The sequence below is a fragment of the Lutjanus erythropterus genome, chromosome 13 (assembly GCF_056507025.1).
Source record: "Lutjanus erythropterus isolate fLutEry1 chromosome 13, fLutEry1.hap2, whole genome shotgun sequence".
NCBI classification, from domain to species: Eukaryota; Metazoa; Chordata; class Actinopteri; order Lutjaniformes; family Lutjanidae; genus Lutjanus; species Lutjanus erythropterus.
The window spans coordinates 6718592-6741807 of NC_139329.1; the positions used below are offsets into that span (position 1 = coordinate 6718592).

The 23216-nt window shown below is 39.0% G+C and overlaps 2 protein-coding genes across 2 annotated transcripts in view; both read right to left on the reverse strand.

The window, feature by feature from the left end:
* Positions 1 to 20910, reverse strand: LOC146316095 (putative E3 ubiquitin-protein ligase HERC4). Its single transcript, XM_084734046.1, has 24 exons — positions 20849 to 20910; positions 18151 to 18206; positions 17920 to 18040; positions 10744 to 10820; positions 9631 to 9852; positions 9439 to 9530; positions 8319 to 8449; positions 7013 to 7137; positions 5583 to 5659; positions 5352 to 5470; positions 5142 to 5201; positions 4953 to 5058; positions 4639 to 4828; positions 2768 to 2916; positions 2541 to 2654; positions 2318 to 2416; positions 1719 to 1874; positions 1484 to 1624; positions 1191 to 1357; positions 980 to 1043; positions 816 to 886; positions 544 to 730; positions 338 to 440; positions 1 to 152 (listed from the first exon to the last, which is right to left on the reverse strand). Exons 1-24 carry the CDS (start codon positions 20908 to 20910, stop codon positions 1 to 3), a joined length of 2841 nt encoding a protein of 946 aa, XP_084590172.1.
* LOC146316096 (putative E3 ubiquitin-protein ligase HERC4) overlaps positions 20598 to 23216 on the reverse strand; it is a 20219-nt gene continuing 17600 nt past the window's right edge. Inside the window, exons 16-23 of the mRNA XM_084733805.1 lie at positions 22700 to 22855; positions 22462 to 22602; positions 22169 to 22335; positions 21958 to 22021; positions 21794 to 21864; positions 21522 to 21708; positions 21316 to 21418; positions 20598 to 21130 (exon numbers count right to left, since the gene is read on the reverse strand). Coding sequence (XP_084589931.1) covers positions 20913 to 21130; positions 21316 to 21418; positions 21522 to 21708; positions 21794 to 21864; positions 21958 to 22021; positions 22169 to 22335; positions 22462 to 22602; positions 22700 to 22855 — 1107 coding nt within the window. The 3' untranslated portion in view covers positions 20598 to 20912. The remainder of the gene's footprint in view (positions 21131 to 21315; positions 21419 to 21521; positions 21709 to 21793; positions 21865 to 21957; positions 22022 to 22168; positions 22336 to 22461; positions 22603 to 22699; positions 22856 to 23216) is intronic.

Sequence of the window (23216 nt, forward strand, 5' to 3'; positions counted from 1 at the left end):
TCATGTCCCAGCAGAATAGAGAATAGAGTGACATGTCAGAGACTCGGGGTAGTGCTGATCCTCAGAGCCGCTCTCTACCATTTTAACTCGAACCTTCATCTGGATCTGGTTCATGCCAAGAACAGGAACCCTCCTAAAACCAGTCAGAAACCCTGTGGAACAAATGTGGAGTCAAAGTAGGAACCTTCAAGTTACTTTTGAGGAGTTGATAATGACCATCTGTTTATTTTCACACCTAACCAATCATTATAAGAATATTTCTTAAAGGCTTACACATTACTTGTTTGGTTAGAAGGTTCCACAATGAAAAGTTCTTAACTTTAGGTTCAGTACTTACAAATGAAATCTTTCCTCTGGTCTTCAGTCAGTTCATCAAAAACCTCCCAAAACATCTGTATGACAGGGTGGCCGTTGTGAAATGTCCAGTCATAAACTGTGTTCTGATTTAAGTTAAACGAAAAGGGAAAAGTCCAGTCAAATGAAGCAGGTGAAGAAATTAGTTGCAGCAGCAGGAAAACTTGGAGCTTGTGTTTTGAACTGCACCTGTTTCAGTTTTGCCCAGTCGTAGACGTCTTCGCCCACCAGCACTCCCTGCAGGTCCTCCGGCCGAAACAACAGCCTCACCAGATCTCGGTCACACACCTGGAAGAAGCCTCGCTCGAACTCCTGAAACACCCCCTCCACTGACGCGTTGAAGACATGATTCACGTAGGCTTCCACAAACTCCTCCCTGTTTAGCAGATTAAAGTTTCAATTCAACAAATGTTTCTCTGACATTGAGCTGATCTTAGAATTAAATATTTTCACAGTCTTACTTATTTTCCCCCGTCACTGGTTTTCCAGGATTTTGGGGATCAAGGTCAACATCTGTCCCATCCCAGTTAATCTGTTCATAAATTATGAAAGAGAAGAAGTTAGTGATATCACTGCAAAAACAAAGACAGATGAGACAGATTACTGCTGGAGTAAAAACACCAACCACAAAATCTATGTAGAGGTTTTCTACGACATCATCTTCATAATCCAAGATGTTCTGCAGTTTCCTTAAAAACAGTAAAACAAAAACTGAATTACATGAAGTTTGTTTCCATACTATACATTATTTAAAATCCAGTGTGACCCTTCAGGCATCACAATGTAAAACCACAAAATCATATCAATCATATCTTTAAATTTAAATGAATACAGACTGTCCAACACTGCTGAATTCCTTCAGATCCTCGAGTGTCGGCTCTACACCGATCAGCTTCTTGAACAGAGCCAGTGGGAATGGTAGATGTATTATACTCTGGTTGTACAAGGCCAGTCCACACAGAACCCCAAACAGGAAGAAATTTGTCTTGTCCTCCTCTGTTGCCTGGATTGATTAAAGTAGAAACAATGAAAACCATTTCCACATTGTTCCATTAGCAGGAAATCCATGAAATGTAGTGAATCCTGAGCTTCAAATCTAATTTTCCTGCATGAATATATGAAGTCTTACTTTGGAGGGGAACCATGCCAGGGTTTCAGAGTCATTAAACAAGAACATCCCAGATTCAGCTGACACCATGTCAGGAAACAAGTGGTGAAAAAAATCTCTTCTGTAGACGTCTGTGAGCTTTGGGTCCTCGTCCAGATAGACCTGAGAGACAAAAAGTTATAATTCTTCTTGCCAGATAATTAGCTACAAAATTTTTTTTGCTATGCTTTAAAAATAAAAAACTAAAAATTAATACCACAAGTGGCTTCTTGAAGTCACTGTGAGGTTTAGATGCCAGTTGTGTGAAGGTGTCTTCAAAAAGTGATGCTCGCCTCAGCCTCAGTTCAAAATTAGGACTTGCTGGAACAAATCCAAGAGGCCACCAGTAAACCATCCTTGAAGCTGCTTCTCTCTACGATACAAATCAAAATGTCATTTTAAAAAATCATTTTCGGCTCTGCCAACATAAACATGACCTCTACATTTGGAGTTGTGTTTCTGATGAACATAATTTCAATATGCACTTTCTTTTTTGGTCACCACCAACTCCTCAGAGAAACATCTGGCTCATTAGCCGCTAAATGCTTCAGTATGTTCATCTGGTGGTCACTAACTTTGTCTTCTGGTCCTAACTGGTGCTGGGCAGGTAGCCTATTATGTTTTTAGAGCTTTTTATTTGCTTGATTGAGGTTGATAAGAGAAGTGAGGAAAAGCAGTAAATAAAATCAAATAAATGAGTTGAAACTTACAAACTATACATCAGAAATACACAGAGAAAACTTGACTTATTGGAGATTCCCTGATGACCTTGACAACATTGTTGGTATGATTTAGTTCTCATGAGACTTACGTTACCTGAGTGCGTTCAACACTGATGTCAAAAGCCATTCTCTTTGATTTCAGGCCCATCACAAATGGGAAGTTGCAAAGGATAAGTGGCTGATCGTCTTTATCCTGAAAAAAGATCAGTACAGTATCAGTTAAATGACAGAAACAATGAGAGAGATAAGCAGGCAATGACTTGACTGCCATCCTGCTATTGGTTCAAAATAGTTGTTTGTATTTTTTTTTTTCTTACCACATTTTTCATTGAATGCCAAAGCCACAGATCCTCTTGAAGGAATGTTCGGTTAGCCTCCAAAAAAAAAGCTTTTTCTTGGATTTTCTGACATCCTGCAGTCCTGTTGTTGGCCTTTAGAACAGGTATATTTAGGTATTGTTAATTCAGCGAAAGACTGGTAGGGAATAAAAACCATCCTCCCATCATCCCCAAAAGTTGAGTATTTGGTGTGGTCTGATACTAGCCTTGTACATATACTGGAGGACTAGCAGCAGGTTTTTGACCCCAGAGTTGCGAGGATCAGGCTCAGAGGACAGGATGAGTGAGAGGGCCTCCCGCCACACCTTCACATGTCTGATCATGGTGGACCGTGACAGTGAAGACCACCAGTCCACTGAGGAAGACAACATGTAGATTTGCAGACATCAGTTTTATGCAACTTCTCACTTTACAAGAGTCAAGTCGAAGTTCACACAGATTAAAATAAACTCGTTCACATTCATAATGCACAGTTTTGAATTTTGAACTAAGTTCACGGTCCCAAAAAAGGAACTAGTCCAGGTTCATTTCCTCAATTTCTCCTCCCACAAAGTAGTGGTGTGTAGTACAAACCACTCCTGAGTGTAAAAGTGTAATTTTGTTATACATGGCTGTGTTGTTTTGCACAATAATACAATTATACTATGAGATGTGACTTGAAAATTGCCAGTAATAGGTGTGTAAATCAAAGCCTGATTGACATATTGATTGACAGATTTTATTGACCCGATATTGGTTTATCACAGCAATATCAGCCTATATGAGTATCAGGATATATGTTGTCTGATATGCACCAATATGAAAACTTTTTATTCTCACAGCATAATGCAGATTGTTTTAATTTGTTAGTTTTGGAGGCAGAATTGTATGCAGATCTGATCCTTTGTCTTAATGGAGGTTTAATATATTCTGCTGCATTTACGTTTGTGTCTCTCTCTTTTTTTCGATAGCTTTTAATAATTATTAAAAATGCTGGTGTAAGTTCACTGTTTCAGTGTCCTGTGTTAAACATATCTTTGTCACAACTGTTAACCACTTTTGAGAGACTATTGCAAAAATGTGTTTACATCCTCTCATATACTCATATTCTGTATATTACAACTATATTGTAGATGTTGTATCCTACATAAAGAATATTGGTGGATATACATGTGAAATGGCACTTTTTGGTATTTTTGGTATAGTGTTCTTGTATACTACTTGTATTATTTTTTATATTTGGTAAAGTATATCCTTGTCTGTAACGGTTGTATATTTTTTTATATATTAGTATAGTTTGTTCTTTATTCTATTCTCAGATATTCTATAGATAATTATCTTTAATATTTATAATGTATGCCAAGGATTTTCTCATATTGCATAATGTTGTGGTTTATTTTATTTTTCTCTTCTGGTGTTTACATGAATATTTACTATATACTTACTGTCCACATGCTATGTCTGATGACTTGCTTCTGTAAGAGTTTGGGATCAATAAAGTGCTATCTATCTACTCCATCTGATTTTTTTTTTCTATCTAATAGCGGTATTAGCATCTGCCCAAAGATCCTGTCTCAGTGGGGCCCCCATGTCAGTGTGTGACAGAAGCAGACCTCAACTGCTGCTGTTTAGGTGAACACAGCCCAGTTAAATATGATAGATATTCAATGACGCTGTGTGAACACGACACTTGCACACGTACAGGAACCAGTTGACACATGCTGGGTGCAGTGAAAATAGTGCAAAACTTAACGATGCTCACGTTCTTTAGGACTCTTCATATACTTTATTATTTGTAAAGTAAAAATAAAATATGACAGTAATCAATATTCTTTAGGATTATAACAAATTGATCAAATTAAAGAACTAAATGTTAAAGAAGTCCACGACATTTGTTATGAATAATTATAATTAGTTAACAATTGAATTTTATAATAGATGAACAAGATTTATTTTGAAACTTTTCATTTTTACTGATGCGTCTGCCTCTCATATCCATTTTACATTGGTCTACTGACATCTATCTTTGATGTAAAGATTACTACATCATTACATGATCGTGATGAATGAGGTCTCATACAGTTATCTGTCACAGTACCTATGACCTGGAGGCTTTCAGCAGAGAGTCTTCGTATGGCAGCAGCAGCCATCTTTGCGAGCTCTGAGCTCCATCTGTGTCTCTGGATCACATGCAGGAGCTCATTGAGAAGAAGGAAGATCCTCAGCCCCTCCACTCCCACTGGTCTCTCATCAAGAGAGGGAAGCAGCTGCAGAACAGCAGCCTCAACCTGTTGAGACAATTTCAGTTAATAACTGAGCAGAGTATTACTAAAAGATACTGAAAGTAAACACTCTTGTTTGTTAATTACTGATCAGATACCAAACATTTATAGCCACATTCCAGTTTCATACCTCTGCCAAAACACCATCCTTCTCTGCCAGTTTCTTAAAAGCAAGTTGTGCAAGTGACAAGTTCAAACCAGAGTACTTTGGAGACGTCTGGAAGTGTTTATCTTTGCTATAAAGACAAAATGTACATGTAAACTTCATGTAATTTTCCAGGTACAAAGAAGTGAAGAACATGCACATGATGGTGTCTACCTTCTGTCGAGGAAACACCGATTCAAGCAGGATGCAGAGGAAAATATTCTGTGGATCTCCCTGTGAAGGTTTCATACGGTTAGTCAATAACACTGACAATACAGTGTTAATATACTGTTAATGGGTTTGGAGCAACATAACATGAAGCAGTGGACTTTTCAATAAATCAATCATATATTCAGAAAACATTAACTGCTGCATAATACTTACTGTTTGATCTTTTTCAGTGATTTTGAATCAAATGTAGAGGCCAATTTGTCAATCAGATCATCAACAGAGTCCTGTTTTACATTGCTGACACTCTCAGTGTTTGACGTCTCATGAACCTCCTGTGAAAGAGCAGGAAAGATTTAATGTTTGGTTTAGAGAAATAAATGGGGTAAAGTATTATTACAATTTTACTACTATTATAGTCTGTATTATATGCATTTGTGTTAGTACCTGAATAGACATGCGGGTTGCAAACGAACAGTTTTCTCCTGCAAAGATGTTTCTGATTACAAGGCCATTAGCGGAATCTGGAATAATGATAGAATAAAAGTTAGGCCTATCCTTGGCTTTCTCTGGAACTCAGGACTCCATCCAAACCATTGAACTGTCTCATACAAGTTAAGTCGAGTTACATTTTATTTATATGACCCAAAATTACAAATTAAAAATTTCATCAGGAGGCTTTAAAAACTGCACAGTGTACAACAGCCTCAGACGTGCAGTATGTGTAGGTATTCAGGGTAATACAGACAAGTGGTCTTAGATTTAGATTTTCATCCTCATCTGTTGCTTGTGGTGTACCACAGGGTTTTATTTTAGGCCCTATTTCATTTCAATTATGTATGCTGCCTCTGGACTTTCTGACAACATGAGCTATACCACCACTTGTTAATCATGTGACTTTCTAAATTGTCAAATACAACTGTCAATACAGTTTCAAAGTGGGAGGGGCTATTCCAGGAGCCCCTGGTTTCATTAGTTAAAGTCCCATTCATTTTTTCCACAGACAGTGTTACATGACTCACAGATGGGGCATTTCTACGGTTGGATCAGCAGTCAGCACTGAAGAAAGTTCTGGCTGGACACATTATCATTCATCTACAGGGTGAAAAAATACTCTGGCTTGTTTGTATTTCTTTACACCAATCAACATCGTCTTGGGCGGGGCAAAGCCGAAGACGCAACGACGGTGTCCTTGCAACATTGTGTACGGGGGGAACTTGTTTTGGTTTTGTATGTGCGTGCATTTGCATGTGGGGAGGTGAGCCCTGACATTAAAATGGCCAAATGCCCACAAAAGAAAAGCTAACAGCTTGTTTATGTTTGTACCGTTAGTGACCAGGTGGTAACCTGCGATTTGTAGCAATGGAATTTTCTAACTCAGCCAGACAACATGGTTTGTTGTTGCAATGGGGACATGGTGGGTGCTGCTTCAAACAAGCCACCAATGGCAGCAAGTCATCATCATTAAAACTCTCTGGTTTAATCATGAAGACAGATTGAATCCTCTACTGTTGCAATTCTCACCTCTGGCTTGTCCTTTATAGCAACATCACCCGTGACTAGCCAACGTGGCAAATTAATGGACAAAACATGATTTCACAAAGAGTTGAAACTGGTGGTGTTTGCATCATTTGCACATTTGGTGAAACTGTGGATATTATGTAAAGAAAACACTTCTAGAACCAGCATTTTTGCCTCTGTCACCACTTTTAAATATCTTCTAGAAATGATGTTTATGAATATCATTACAAATTTGTTTTATTTTGACTGTCAGTTATTTTCCTATTTATTTTCATTTTAATTACTTGATTAATTGTATTTAAATACAATACACTTAAATAAGTCATTCATTATTTTTTAAATGAATGTAGTTTTACCTGGTGGCAGTTGAACAGGTAGCGGCACAGATGGATGACTCTTCTCTCCATTTCCCCGCTGCCCTTTCTCATCGCACCCAAAAGAGTAGACCCTCTTGGACTTTGTTAACACTAATGTGTGATGTCTGTTTGAGAAAACAATATAGCACAATCAGTATTTTCATGGCAACCGAGATGTCTTTTCAGAGGTTTTGCAGACTGTAGCTAGTTTAACACTCTCTCTATTGTTGATGGAAAAGTGAATGATCAGGAAACGGGATGTGAAATGCACAGAAATGCAACAACCTGAGTCATATGTTAAAGGGCTAGTTCAGCCAAAAATGAACATTCAGTCATTATCTACTCACCCTTGTGCAGACTGAAGGTCAGGTTTAGCTTTTTAGTCAACAAAACAGTGCTGGAGTTTAACAGGAAAACAGCACTGCAAACAACTTAAAGACCCCTCCAGGGAAAATCATATTTTTTAAACCACGTTAACACGTCCATGTGGTGTTTTTCATGTGTTACAGGACATATCAAGAGCAAAACAAGCAGCACGCCATGTGTGAACATTTCTTGCAGAGCATTTTATAATGTTAAACACATGACTGGAGGTGGACTTTAAGTGAATGGTGCTCGCCTGATGTAATTGAAGCATGGATTACAGGCCCTGCATTCCACTTGTGCATACACAGTCACATCACACACACCCAATTCAGATGGTGTGCACACATGTGTGAACGTAGCTCCAAGCTAAGGACCTACAGTGAGGATTCAGGCTAAAAACATGGTGCAAATGACATCTTTCAAGCCAACTTGGCATGTTGGGGCTTTGGAAGACTTGGATTACACAAGACGAACAGTATGGACACATTTTATGATTTTTTTTTTTTTTTTGGTTGTTTTTATGTTTGAAAACTGGTCACCATTCATGTAAATTGTTTGGGAGATTCTGCAGTGCTATTTTCTGTGAAAGTCCAGCAGTGTTTTTTGTGGACTTAAAAACTGAACCCAACCTTGGATCTGCATGAGGGTGAGTAAATAATGACACAAACAGGAAGAAGTGATCACACACATTTTCTGTAACCCTCTGTGATATTCTCTAATAGAGGAGAACCCCTTTCAAAATGTTCAGGTATATAGCCTGACCTTCAATTACTTTAGCTTGACAAACTTGATCAGTGTTCTCTACAATCTCTAACCTAAGATAGTCCAGCAATCTTATGTAAAAGTATGTTTAAACTGCGGCATTTTTTAGCAAAAACAGTCACAATTAAAACATTAAAAAAACTCAAATTATGCTAGAAGGTGTAGAAATGTACTGTACCGTCCACATGCTATCTTGGTGACTTTTCCCCCCCAGAGCTCTGCAACAAGCCGAGGCCGTAGTTCATTGCTGAATGAGTTGTGTCCAAGCTGTCCATATTGTCCAGAGCCAAATGTAAACACTGCACCATCCTAAAAAACCACACAACCAAGTCCCACTTACTGTTAATTCGTGCTTATTTACATATCTGTGGAATCTAAATGGTAAGTATGTTTTTTTTCTCTCACAAAAAGCAGCATATCTTGCGTCTGCTCCCACATGTATATCTTATTCTCAGCATCAGTGTGCAGTAAATAATATTTAAATATTTATAACAAAGGTCTGTTTGACTCATGATAATCATATGGGATTACATTTAAGAATCCAGCCGTGCCCGTTCAATTTGCTTGTCAGTATTTTATGTTATTACATAACATCCAAGTTTGTCTGTTCTTTCTTCTGGTAGCTGGTCCAGCCCATGCATGCAAGTGAGTCCCTCCCTGTCAAACTGTTGACCCTCCACAGCGTGGAAAAACAGTGTGTATTTGCAGATTATTTTCACATGTAACTCAATGAAATTAAGGGTTTACTTTGACCAAAACAGAGCTGGTGATTGTTGGAACAGTGGAGAGGCCAACCAAGATGGCATCTAGTGACAGTGAGTGTTGTATTTAAAACCTTTAACAAATAAAAATACATCTTTTAAACTGATGGTGGCAATAATTATTTGATTTGAGCAAGAATTTACAGCATAGATCATCATCATTCCAACATTTCAGTGTCATTTATAGAACTGTTTGCTTTTGTGCCTTTTCTTGTCCAGCAATAAAAAGTGGCAGGCTACAACTATGGCTGAACAATTAATTAAAATTTCATTCAAATCACAGGAAACACATTATTTATTAAAGTCAAAATGTGTAGCATAAGACATCTTTCTTTTTCGCACATATCCCTGCAAAAATGCTATGTATGCTATAACATTAAATATGTTTTTCAGTGAAAATGAGAATAATGGAAAATGATCATTTACAAATCACACCGCAATCACAATATGAGTCAATATAATCACTATTAGACATTGTTTCAAAATCATTCAGCCCTAGTTACAACATGAGAGTGTGACCATCTTTCTTTGTCTTACTTTTGTCAAAATGGCGGTGTGGTCTTTTCCACAGGAAATGTGAACAGTTTTCTTCATGTTCAAGTACTGAACAGAAGTTGGTGTGTGTCTGTCTGCAGAGAAATTAAAACTAAGGGTTACACATAACAGAAAAAAGTATACATTTTAATAAATGTAAGGTTAAATTGCCTCTTTTTTTTTTTTTTTTTTTACCTGTCATGTCTCCCAGTCCGAGCTGTCCACAGTCGTTTCTGCCCCAGCTGAACACACCTCCAGAGACAGAGAGGGCGAAGCTCTGCTCTCCTCCTGCAGTGATCTGGACCAGGGGGATCGCTGACAGAGATCGCAGGTGTTGGGGTGAATTGGCTCCGAGCTTCCTCTTCCCCAGACCCAGCTGGCCTCTGGAGTCCTGGCCCCATGTAAACACCTGACCATCTGTAAGAAACCACCAGGAGTTTTTCTAACACTTTCCAGACACCCTGACATGTTTGCCTTTTGCAAAACACATTGTAATCACTGTTTTTATCATAATTGTTATCTTGTACTTGGGCTTCGTCTCATAGATTGGACTTTGAGTAAAGTCTTAGCATCCTGTCGCATGTCTCAACACCAGCTGAGGCAACATTTAATAGAAAGGTTTAATAAATCTATACAGGGATTAACTGGAAGTTTGAGGGGACAGAGCTACTGCAAGACCACTATGCTACAATAAGCTAAACTAAATAGTATAAACAGCACCACCATGTGTCCACGCTATCCAAAGCTGGTCACATATGTGTTCATTTGGAAGTATATTAAGGCTTTTACTTAACACAGTGTCTTATGAACCACAACTTTTCATCCAATACAGGTTACTTCACCAGAAATCTAACTTTCTGTTAATTACTCAATCAAATATAAAAATGTTCAAGATAATAACAAAAAATCAGGTTCAAGCTAATAGCTGGAGATAATCAGACTACTTTAGTATATATAAACACAGTGCACATGCTGTCTTTAGCTTAGCATGGTCTTAGTATCTCAGTCTTTTTGTGTTTTGCAGCTTTTATGTACCGACCAGATCGATCCGCATTAAATCAGAACAAAACAGTTAAAGAGGTGGACAGAGTAGAAGTGTATAAGATGGAGTAGAAAGAGGATAAAATGTACAGGTTTCAGTTTACTGCCAATAACTCTTGTGTTTGGGATTGTTTTAGCACTTTCTGTAGTTGTGTTTGTGTCTAGATCTCTGACACAAGAGTGTCCATGACTGTGGTAGGAGTAACAGAGTCTTGATCTCAGCAATTAGCAATCTAAGCAGCACTTTACTGCACATTTTTACTGTACCTTTGGTCAGAGCGACTGAATGCTGGCTCCCACAAGCAACCTGAGACACTGGGATGTTACACAAAGCTTCTAGAGGCCTGAAACAACAGAAACCAGCACAGCATGAACATTTGTTCTGTAATTATCTGCTCGTTATCATAAATTCAAGTGCAGATTTACAGAAGACAAACAAAAGATAAACAAAAGCACCTTATAGAAAAACAGGTACAATTAATGATTAGTTGCATTATCAATTAGTCTGTAGACTATTTTCTTGATTTGCTCCATAAAATGTGAGGAAATGGTGAAAAATGTTGATCACTGTTTCCAAAAACCCAAAATGACATCCTCAGATGTCTTGATTTATCGATAGTGGGAAGGATTTCAGTTTACTGTCACAACAGACCAGAGGTGGCAAAAGTACACACATTTACTCAAGCAAAAGTACAGATACACATAATGATTTTGAACAGTTTTTGTGGTTATTTATTAATTTTTCCGTGCTGAAAATAATGTGTGGGTCCATCTCAAGTCTCTTAAAATACATCCAAGTATACACTATACTTGAGTCTACGGCAAGTCATTTTAACTTTTAATTGCTAGGCTGGGTGTGTATTGCAGATATCCGTAATTCAATTCTTCCTATTCAAAAATAACATGTCAGATATCCACAGTCATTCTTACTAGGAGAAATGACGTCACTTTCCCCATTCATGTGTATGGGGTTCGTCATTACATTATCTGAAAATGTTATTTTTGAATATGAAGAGTTGAATTACGGATATCTGCAATACAATATCCAGCCTAGCAATTAAATGTTAAAACGTCTTGCCATGTGCGTCCTTTCCCTGTGTCCACCTCCTCTATAGTCCCTCCCACCGAGGAGTCATGCAGAGACGCGAGAAAAAAAAAGTGCGAGGGGAAAAGGACACGAGGAAATCTGTTTAAAGAGACATGAGACCTCGGCTCAATCCTAAACCGGCCCCTACATACTCTCTTCCCCCTTACACCCCCCTGTACACCCTCTACCCCTACACACACTCTCACTCCGGTTGCGCATGTCAGTGGAGGATCCGAGCCAGTCCGCCTGAGGGGGGAGTGGGGATATAATCCCCTGCGTTTACACTGTGTCTTGTGCCCTGATCAGATGCAGAATGCGTTTATATTATTTATTCATTTTTGGCATGTGTTAATTGATATTCTGAAATAATACGATAATTAGAATCACAATAAAAAATAAATATGGAAACGATGAAAAACAATCCACCTGTGCGCATAAATCATCAAACCGCCACCAAGATTTAAGGACAGAAACTCCATGTGATTTCTTTCCTGTGTGATGTAAATGATTAGAGAAGCTCTCATGCCAGATGCGCAATGGCACAGGATGAAGAAACACCACCATCCCTCCATCCGCTATTAATCATAAAGTTAAATTTTATTAACAGGCCGTCAGATCTGCGCATTTACTGAAAACTTAGTATCACAGATCTACAACATTATTTTTTAGCTGAATGGTGGATCAGGTCTGATTAGATGCAGCATCAAGTCAGTAAATGAGGGGGTGTGTCGGCCGGTCACAAGCGTCCTGTGAAGGCTGTTTTCGTGCGTCCTCGCTCATCGCTCCTGCTTGATTCCTCCTCGATCTTAAATCCTCGCTCTTAAAGTAAGAGACTTGAGACAGGCCAATGAGATGGGGGCCAGAAGAACTTCCGGTTAGAGAGGAATGAGGAAATGAAACATGAGACTCGGGATGTGCCCACAACGCGCGCAGATCCGCTCGGGACGCACGACGAGCAGACGCGGTCGAAGATGGCAACTTCAGCGTTTTCCCCCGAAAAATCCCTCGACGTTACTCTTCAAAGCGATGATGATGAGGAGTCAGAGGCAGACAGCTGTATCACAGATGAAGAGTGGAATTATCAAGAGGAAATGGCTTCATCAGACGAGTAAGTGCCCTATGTTTATTTACAGTGTATGTGAAATGAAATGAATGAAGAAATGACGATATGTGCATGGGTAGTTTTCTACTTGTATGTATATTTGATGCTTATTTGTGCAGATATTTAAAAGAAAAACCATGCACACGCTCAGGTAAAGTAGGTAACTGCAGGACACGGGGTGTTTTGCCATGTGGGGGTGGGGCAGGCTATTGTTCTGCGAGCTCAACATACAGAATATATAGAAAAGGTCTGCGTGTGCGAGGGATATGACATGTGAATACAAAACACTTACTGGTTTGATATGTAGTGGGTGCAATTTCCTATTTACTGCACACTCAGCACCCACCCTCCCTCTGCTCTGGATATACCTGCCTCTGCTATACATATATTTTTTTTAACCCCCCGCATTCTGCACAGTGTGACACCCCCTGTCCTGTAGACACTCAAGACTCTGTGAATTGCGCAAAATGGGAGGAAATCGATTTAGGGCCGAAAGTTTTATTTACAACCACAAACACACGAACACATTCTGTCTGCCTATGGATCTCCTCCCCTTTCATCACTGTGGAAAGCACCGCACCATCAAAAGCGACTTAAACCTTTGGTGTTGGGCTCCAGGACGCACAGCAACGATGCTGTGCCACGTGATGAAATGGTTCATACTTGACAAAATCCGTTCTGTTATGTGTACTGTTGTCATATTGTCTTGCCCCGTGTTTGAAATGTGCCATATAAATAAAGTTTGAGTTGAGATACTTATTGATACTGTTATCAATACCACTTAATTTGATGCAAAAATGACTGGAAGCTGTGGTGAGAAAAGAAACAGCAGCGTGCCACTAAAATAAGAATAGCTGATCTGGTCCACCTTAAATGTCAGGCCACCTTAAGTGAGCCTGAGCTGAAGCCGTTGCTTCCTCAGAGCTAAGGGTGAACCCCTCCAGCAGCATTCCAGAAAGGGCCACTCACAGGGATTGTGTAGAGTACAGAAATAAAACGCTGAATTCTGATTGTTTCTAAGCTCAAATCAACACCCCCACACCCCCACACAACCCTGTGACTGATCACTGCAACCCCCGATCCTGTCTGAATGTGGCCTTTAGAGTGAATTAACATCACATTAAGACTGATAGCAGTACCGTTTGTCCAGTAGTTTGGTACCAACCAATCAGGAACCGTCACAATTTAGTACTGGTTGTCAGTACCCATCCCTAGTCTGCATGCATGCATCATAGTGTAATTAAACAAACATAACATTAAATATTTCATACACTTCAATTAATGATTTTTGGTGTGACTAAGGAGGTACTGGATCCAGTTAAATATGTGCCGGATCCAGTTAAATATGCGCCAGTTCCAGACTGGGAGCAGAATCCAGCAGAGAATTAATCTCTGGAAAGGTGGAGTTGATGTTGGTATTTTAGATTAGCATTTAACCTGTGAAGTGAAAAGTGAAAATATCACACTACATCATTAACTAATTTTTTTTTGATGAATTAAAAATATTCCTGCAAATGCAGTGTTTAAGGCCCAGTTCCTAAATTGTTTTATTAAAGGTTCTAATTATTCTATAAATGTTACATTGACATTTGCAAGGAGTTTACCAACAAGCATCATAATGTATTGGACCACTGAATAAAATTGTTTCAAAAATGCCAGCCCTGTGATTTTTTTTCACAAATTGCACACTGATATTATATGATCTCATATTTTTTATTTGTTTGTTTTTACAGTGATGAAGAATTTAGCCCATATGGTTCTCCTGAAAAAGCCAGCTCTTCAGAAGACGAGCTTACTTCAGGAGTGGCGTCAACTCCACGCAAGAGAGGACGTGGACGGCCAAGAGCACGATCTCGCAAACTATCACGCAGCAGCACGCAGTCAACACCTACCTCCCGTCGTGGACGCAGGTTATCAAGAAGCGGCCGCAGCAGATCCAGATCTCCACTTTGGCCACGGTCACCGTCATCAGCCTCAGCCACATCATGGAAAACGGAGAGCGATCTAGACACATGTCCATCACCACTAAAGTTCAACCCTGCAAGGACCCCTGGGCATCAGCTGAATTCAAGCAATTCATACTCACCACTGGACCTTTTCAAACTGTTTATCAGCAATAGCACAGCTCTAATCATTTGTGATCACACAAACAAACAGGCTGCCAAACACATTGCAAATGGCAAAAAATATTCTTGGACGAAGCTCACCACCGAAGAGTTTTACAAGTACTTGGGGCTGAATTTCTTCTTTGCACTGGTGAAACTGAATGACATCAGGGAATACTGGACCAAGAACACAATTTTCAGCGTGCCGTTTCCAGCCAATGTCATGACCCGAGACAGGTACAGAGTGATCTCTTGGAACATCCACATGAGTGACCCAGCCAAAGATGTTGAGAATGACAGAAAGAAGGGGACACCAGATTATGACCGCCTGTTTCGCCTGAAGCCCTTTATGGACACCATCAAAGACGCTTGCAGAGCATTTTATCACCCCAGGCAGAACCTCTCAGTTGATGAAAGGATGGTGGCAACAAAGGCCCATACTGGCATGACACAGCACATAAAAGCAAAGCCGATTAAATGGGGGTTCAAGCTCTTCGTTATGGCTGACAGCAGCAATGGCTACACTTTGGACTTCTCAGTATACACTGGAAAGTCAGAGTTTGCCACAGGTGTTGGACTTGCATACGATGCTGTCATGTCTCTGATGAAGGCCAAATACCTGGGCAGTGGCTTTCGTCTTTTTGTGGATAACTTTTATACCAGTCCAAAACTTTTCAAGGACCTGTTAAGCATGAAAATTGGAGCATGTGGGACATACAGAGCCCGCAAAGATGCAAATATGCTAACGAAAAGGGACCCTAGAGGCTCCATCAGGTGGTTCCGTGATGGCCCAATTGTTTTTGTGAAGTGGCTGGACTCACGCGAGGTTGCTATCTGCTCGACAATCCACCCGGCATACTCAGGAGCCACCGTAAACAGGAGAGTCAAGGAACAGGATGGGAACTGGACTCTCAAGCCCATTCCATGCCCAACACCTATCATGGATTACAACAAGTACATGGGAGGTGTTGACTTGAGTGACCAGCTGATCCAGTACTACTCCGTACACCACAAGAGCATGCGCTGGTACCGGACGCTGTTCCGCCATTTCTTGGACATTGCAGCCACAAACAGCTACCTCCTTCACAAGGAGCTGTGCCGAGAGAAAAAGGAGGAGCCGATGACCCACAGAGGCTTCATTCAGGAGCTGGTCGCCCAGCTGTGTGGCGTCACAGTTGCGGTCCCTTCTGCCAGGGCGCGCTGTGACCACGTGCCCGTGCCAATCGTTCCAAAGGCTGAGCCGAGCAAGCGGGCCTCATATGGGCGCAAGAGCTGCATATACTGCAGACAGATGAGAAAGTTCAGACAGTGTACACCCTGGAAGTGTAAGGAGTGTGACGTGAGCCTGTGTCTCATTCCAGACAGGAACTGTTTTGAGGCATGGCACGCGTAACTTGAAGAAAGTGAAGGACTTGTAAAAATGTGAATAGTCTTTGCTGTGTATTGACTTGACTGTTTTGTTTTGTTCTCCCTGATTGCTAAAGCTTGACAAACAACATTCAAATGCATAAAATCTTGTTCCAATAGTTTCTCTATGTGTTTTGAATAAAGTTCTGTGAGATTCAATTTCTGCTATGTTTTTTCTTTTGTCTGTATGGTCATGTAACTATTTATACTTTGATGTGATATCACTGCAGCTTATACATTCTGATAGCCCACGCTGTCCTGGAAAAAAAAGATGTTTAGGTTAGGGATGATCCTGCCGACTAATTTCCCTGTCGATTAAATGCAAATTAAAATTTTGACTAAAAACATCAACATATATCACCGCACATTGAACTGAGTAGCTGTGATTTAACTTAGCTGTGATAAGTGAACAACGCACTTCGCCGACTTCGCTCAACAGAATCACATGACCATCCACAGGTGTGATAACTATACATGGGTCACATGACTAATTATCACAGTCACTTCATTTTGTCTTTTTCAACATTTTAAAAAAAAAATAAATCAATTCATCCAAAGAGCATAATAATTTACACAAATGACATTAATCAGAAAACATAGCAAGAATCATAAATAGTTATAAGGATAACATTTTATATGTGACTTAATCTCATACAACACAAGTGGGACCTGTAGTCTATCTTAAAAAAAAACTGAACTCAGACAGCTGTATAACAGCATGAGGTTAAATCACGTATAAAACATATTGTTGCTTCTAATAAAATCCCAGTAACTCAGGTCAGTTTGCGTTGCTTTGTGTTGAAGTTTTATCTGAAATGTTCCTGTGACCGACCTGCATCTGATTCCAGAGACTGGCTGAGTTCTGTTTATTTAAATTTAGACCAGTCGACCAGTCTGACAGTTAGGAAACAGGAAAGAGGTTCAAATTGAGCACAATTTATTAATTGATAATGTTAAACACTGTCTGAAAACAAAAAGTAAGTAATCATTAGATAATAATTAAGTAAGGGGGACTACTCCTTTGCAAAGCTCTATCAAAACAGCACAAAGACAATCTTGGTCATGGTGTCTGTCTTAATTTTCAGATTTTCCACCAAACTATTCGTTAAGCAACTATTAGCAAGTCTAAAAAGCTAACAGTAACTAACTACATGTTAGTTCCTCATCTGGTCTTCATTTGTTCCATACTAACTACTCAGTTTTTGTGTAACTTATATAAAAGTGTTACCATTTTTTTATGTGTTATTGTCCCATCCATTTATGTTGAAATCAGTCCTGATGTTGGAAAGGCAGCGCACGATGATGCAAAATAAAAATAATCAATAATGCCACTTAAATGCATAGAAGTGCATAAAGTAATGAGGCTGTTTTGAAAATGTAAAGAGTAGAAAGTACAGATATCTGTCTTAAAATGTAGGGAGTAAAAGTTGAAAAAAAGAAAATAAAGTTGAAAAAAAAAAAAAACCTCAAGTAAAGCACAGATACTTAAAAAAATTAAGTACAGTAATGAAGTATTTGTATGAGTACTTCCCATCTCTGTAGAGGACTAAAGAAACCAGAAAAAATTACTCAAAACTATGAATCAATCATTAAAATATATGGTAATTAATTTAACAGTTGACAACTAATCTATTAATTAACTAATATTTGCAGCTCTAATGTCACACAAACATTTCAGTGATGCACTCAGTTGCAACAGAGAAACTTGAGTCACATAAAGTTTAAACTTTGTTCCTCCTGACCTGGGATTGAAAGGAGTGCGAGTTGTGTCCACACAAAGAACGTCTCCACTCTCAGACAGCAGCGTGACAGTATCATCACAGCAGCTCACAGCCTGGATCCTCTGTGGACATTTCACATACTCTGGAAGACCACAGACACAGAGACACAATGAAGCAAAAGAGAACTGCCTTCATCCAGATGTTTTTAGGAGAGAAATGCAGTGCACATGTTCCATAAAGGCTGACGTTCACTCTGTTTTCCTCTGGCTCTTCTACCGTCTTTGCTCTCATTTATGCGGATGATGAACCTAAAAAACGAGCTGTGACATTTGACAAATATTACTAAATACGTGAATAAAACTATATTATTGTATAAATAAATAACAATTGTAAGAAAAATGTGCATATATGCTTATTGAGACACAAAGTTAATAAAGTTATATACTGAGAAAAGTAGATATTTAATATTAGATTGTTTGATAATAATCCAAAACATTTGCAACACTGGTATTTTAAAATTATAACTTTATTATTTTTATACACAAACATATCTGCAAAAGAAACACTGAAGCAAAAGGGGGAAAAACTAAAAAAAGTAAGTAAATATATTTGTCTATTTTAAAGTAAATGGAAGGGCGAGTAAGTACAAGACCAAGAGTTTAAAAAAAACTGCATGATTTTCATCATTGAAAATAAATGAAAAGAAAAAGAAAGAAAGGATTTTCAAGAGGAGTGGGTCCTATTAGCTCCTGTTGGTGGAGCCCACTGACACAGTGTCAGTAGTTTTTTATACCACTGACACGTATGAAGATGAACAACATGACAGCTCCCTAAAAGTGAAGTCAAAACATTTCCGTCGCCCCCTGGTGGCCGGCTGCAGATAGGTTATATGTTATGTCTATGTTAACAGATGGGACATGACCAAACTAAAAAATCAAAGAACATGTCAAATAAATTGTTTCCAAAAGATGGTTTGTGTAATTTTAAGTAGTTCTTATTATGCTGATGTTTGTTCAAGTGTTCATTTATTCATCCATTTGGCATTAATCAGTTATTTGATGCCATAAAAGGAATAATTATCAAGGATGACATTATATAAATATTACATAATAGGAGTCCGTATATAATCAACATTACAAACTAATCTGTAAATAATCTGCATATTGATCTCTTTTGTGGTGCACCATATATCTTGAAAATTAATCAAATCACATTTATTCACAGGTGACTTTATGAATATCATCATGTTGAGAATATTACACAGTTCCACATGAGTGCTCTCTCTCTGTCTGTCTGTCTGTCTCTCTCTCTCTCTCTCTCTCTCTCTCTCTCTCTGCTGCAACTGTGAGTCTGCAGAAAACAACTGGAATAAGATGATTCTCACTTCACAAACTGTGTTTTGTCTAACTGAAGCCCATTCACTTGATCATGTGACAGACTAATTAAATGCACTGTAAATGCACAGTGTAGGTTTGAGCTCCTGTGTGTGTGTGTGTGTGTGTGTGTGTGTGTGTGTGTGTGTGTGTGTGTGTTGTGTGTGTGTGTTGTTCCCAGCTGTAGAAATAGCATCACTATGACAATCAGCTCTACAGATGGAACACTACAGTACAGTGGAGTATACAGTCAGCTGTCAACTTACACAAGTTTTACACAAATACCACCACAATACTGTATACAACCCAAGCCTAAGCTAGACCTAATTCTAACCCTAACTCTAAAACCAAGTCTTAAGCCTCAAACAGCCCTTATGGGATCCAGATTTTTGGCACCATAAAGCTGGTCAGACCCCACAAGTATAGTGGGCTCCTGGTTTTTGGACCCTATGGACATACTTCAACAAGCCCAGACACAAATACGCTCGCACATACACACACACACACACACACACACACACACACACACACACACACACACACACACACACACACACACACATTTCAGACCTATCTAACAGAATAAGAACAAATGATTCTATCAGCTGTAACCCTGGGGTATGTCTCCTATATTACTGTACATTTATGAACTCCTTTCAAGTTGTCCTTTAACTTGGATTTGAGTTATTATAGCAGCAGGCACTATATCTGTTCAATGTAAGTTCACTAATTCTGTTTCTGTAGTATTTGAAATGCTTTCACTTTTACCACCATCTGGTGGTAGGACCAAGAATGACATTGTGGCACACTGCAATAGATTGCATAGTAGTGTCTTTAATTACTTTCTTCTCTAGTCCATAAAGTACAAATGCATAAAGGTTTGAGTTCATTTTTACCAACCAGACATACTTCTATATTAGATACCACTTTGATGCTCTGTAACCAGTGTTTTGAATTCACCTCAGATAGTTTCTAGGAAACCTCAGAGCCACTGACTGCAGCACATAATGATTGATTGATATCAAACAGATGCAGATAAAGTAAGCTCAGTGCACCACAGAGGAAAGGAAAGTTATACAATATATTTTTCAAACATTTGTAAATAACAAGTTATACACAGGAATGAAGTGCAACATACATTTACATGTAGTTATTGGCATATCCATCTGTAAAAACAATAATATTTTGTCCGACTCCGTTTACTCCTTTGATCACACAAAACAACTCAACAGAACCACAAACTGTAAACTGAAATTACCATACAGTTAAACTTCAACAACAGCAGTACAATGGTCACAAAATACTGTACAGTAAGAGTGTTAATAAACGGGCAAATACTGCCTTAATTTATTTCAACTATTTCACATAAAAGTTAGTTTGTTCCTGAGAAAATGTAAAACTCATCTTATATATAAAAACAGGTTAAATCATCAGTGATATTATGATATCTTTTCAAAACTAAAAAAATTTACAGATTTTAAAGCACCGTTATTGATGCTGTTACACTGTAGTGCTGTTGTGGAGGAATGGCTGCAAAGGCTTCTCTGTGGTCACCCTTTTTTAAAGTAAACTCTTACAAGGTCCAGTCATGTCCCAGCACAGACATAGACATGTCTCTGTGCAGCAGCTGCTGATCCATCATCACATGAGGAATCCTCTCTCTGGTATCAGGGCCTCAGTAAGCCTGTCTCGCATGATCTCCTTGCTTGAGTACAGGGGCAGCTCCAGAATAGAGTGACATGTCAGAGACTCGGGGTAGTGCTGATCCTCAGAGCCGCTCTCTACCATTTTAACTCGAACCTCCATCTGGATCTGGTTCATGCCAAGAACAGGAACCCTCCTAAAACCAGTCAGAAACCCTGTGGAACAAATGTGGAGTCAAAGTAGGAACCTTCAAGTTACTTTTGAGGAGTTGATAATGACCATCTGTTTATTTTCACACCTAACCAATCATTATAAGAATATTTCTTAAAGGCTTACACATTACTTGTTTGGTTAGAAGGTTCCACAATGAAAAGTTCTTAACTTTAGGTTCAGTACTTACAAATGAAATCTTTCCTCTGGTCTTCAGTCAGTTCATCAAAAACCTCCCAAAACATCTGTATGACAGGGTGGCCGTTGTGAAATGTCCAGTCATAAACTGTGTTCTGATTTAAGTTAAACGAAAAGGGAAAAGTCCAGTCAAATGAAGCAGGTGAAGAAATTAGTTGCAGCAGCAGGAAAACTTGGAGCTTGTGTTTTGAACTGCACCTGTTTCAGTTTTGCCCAGTCGTAGACGTCTTCGCCCACCAGCACTCCCTGAAGGTCCTCGGGCCGAAACAACAGCCTCACCAGATCTCGGTCACACACCTGGAAGAAGCCTCGCTCGAACTCCTGAAACACCCCCTCCACTGACGCGTTGAAGACATGATTCACGTAGGCTTCCACAAACTCCTCCCTGTTTAGCAGATTAAAGTTTCAATTCAACAAATATTTCTCTGACATTGAGCTGATCTTAGAATTAAATATTTTCACAGTCTTACTTATTTTCCCCCGTCACTGGTTTTCCAGGATTTTGGGGATCAAGGTCAACATCTGTCCCATCCCAGTTAATCTGTTCATAAATTATGAAAGAGAAGAAGTTAGTGATATCACTGCAAAAACAAAGACAGATGAGACAGATTACTGCTGGAGTAAAAACACCAACCACAAAATCTATGTAGAGGTTTTCTACGACATCATCTTCATAATCCAAGATGTTCTGCAGTTTCCTTAAAAACAGTAAAACAAAAACTGAATTACATGAAGTTTGTTTCCATACTATACATTATTTAAAATCCAGTGTGACCCTTCAGGCATCACAATGTAAAACCACAAAATCATATCAATCATATCTTTAAATTTAAATGAATACAGACTGTCCAACACTGCTGAATTCCTTCAGATCCTCGAGTGTCGGCTCTACACCGATCAGCTTCTTGAACAGAGCCAGTGGGAATGGTAGATGTATTATACTCTGGTTGTACAAGGCCAGTCCACACAGAACCCCAAACAGGAAGAAATTTGTCTTGTCCTCCTCTGTTGCCTGGATTGATTAAAGTAGAAACAATGAAAACCATTTCCACATTGTTCCATTAGCAGGAAATCCATGAAATGTAGTGAATCCTGAGCTTCAAATCTAATTTTCCTGCATGAATATATGAAGTCTTACTTTGGAGGGGAACCATGCCAGGGTTTCAGAGACATTAAACAAGAACATCCCAGATTCAGCCGACACCATGTCAGGAAACAAGTGGTGAAAAAAGTCTCTTCTGTAGACGTCTGTGAGCTTTGGGTCCTCGTCCAGATAGACCTGAGAGACAAAAAGTTATAATTCTTCTTGCCAGATAATTAGCTACAAAAATATTTTGCTATGCTTTAAAAATAAAAAACTAAATAAAAATAAATACCACAAGTGGCTTCTTGAAGTCACTGTGAGGTTTAGATGCCAGTTGTGTGAAGGTGTCTTCAAAAAGTGATGCTCGCCTCAGCCTCAGTTCAAAATTAGGACTTGCTGGAACAAATCCAAGAGGCCACCAGTAAACCATCCTTGAAGCTGCTTCTCTCTACGATACAAATCAAAATATCATTTTAAAAAATCATTTTCGGCTCTGCCAACATAAACATGACCTCTACATTTGGAGTTGTGTTTCTGATGAACATAATTTCAATATGCACTTTCTTTTTTGGTCACCTCAGAGAAACATCTGGCTCATTAGCCGCTAAATGCTTCAGTATGTTCATCTGGTGGTCACTAACTTTGTCTTCTGGTCCTAACTGGTGCTGGGCAGGTAGCCTATTATGTTTTTAGAGCTTTTTATTTGCTTGATTGAGGTTGATAAGAGAAGTGAGGAAAAGCAGTAAATAAAATCAAATAAATGAGTTGAAACTTACAAACTATACATCAGAAATACACAGAGAAAACTT

Bases quoted from the DNA above. Each gene is read 5' to 3' on its own strand.
- LOC146316095 (XM_084734046.1), bottom strand. From the start codon at position 20,910: ATGGATCAGCAGCTGCTGCACAGAGACATGTCTATGTCTGTGCTGGGA. The intron at 9,853-10,743 runs GTACAGTAAAAA...GGTTTCTTACAG, and splicing joins TTCAGTCGCTCTGACCAAAG to ATGGTCAGGTGTTTACATGG. The intron at 8,450-9,438 runs GTAAGACAAAGA...GTGGTTTTTTAG, and splicing joins ACACCGCCATTTTGACAAAA to GATGGTGCAGTGTTTACATT.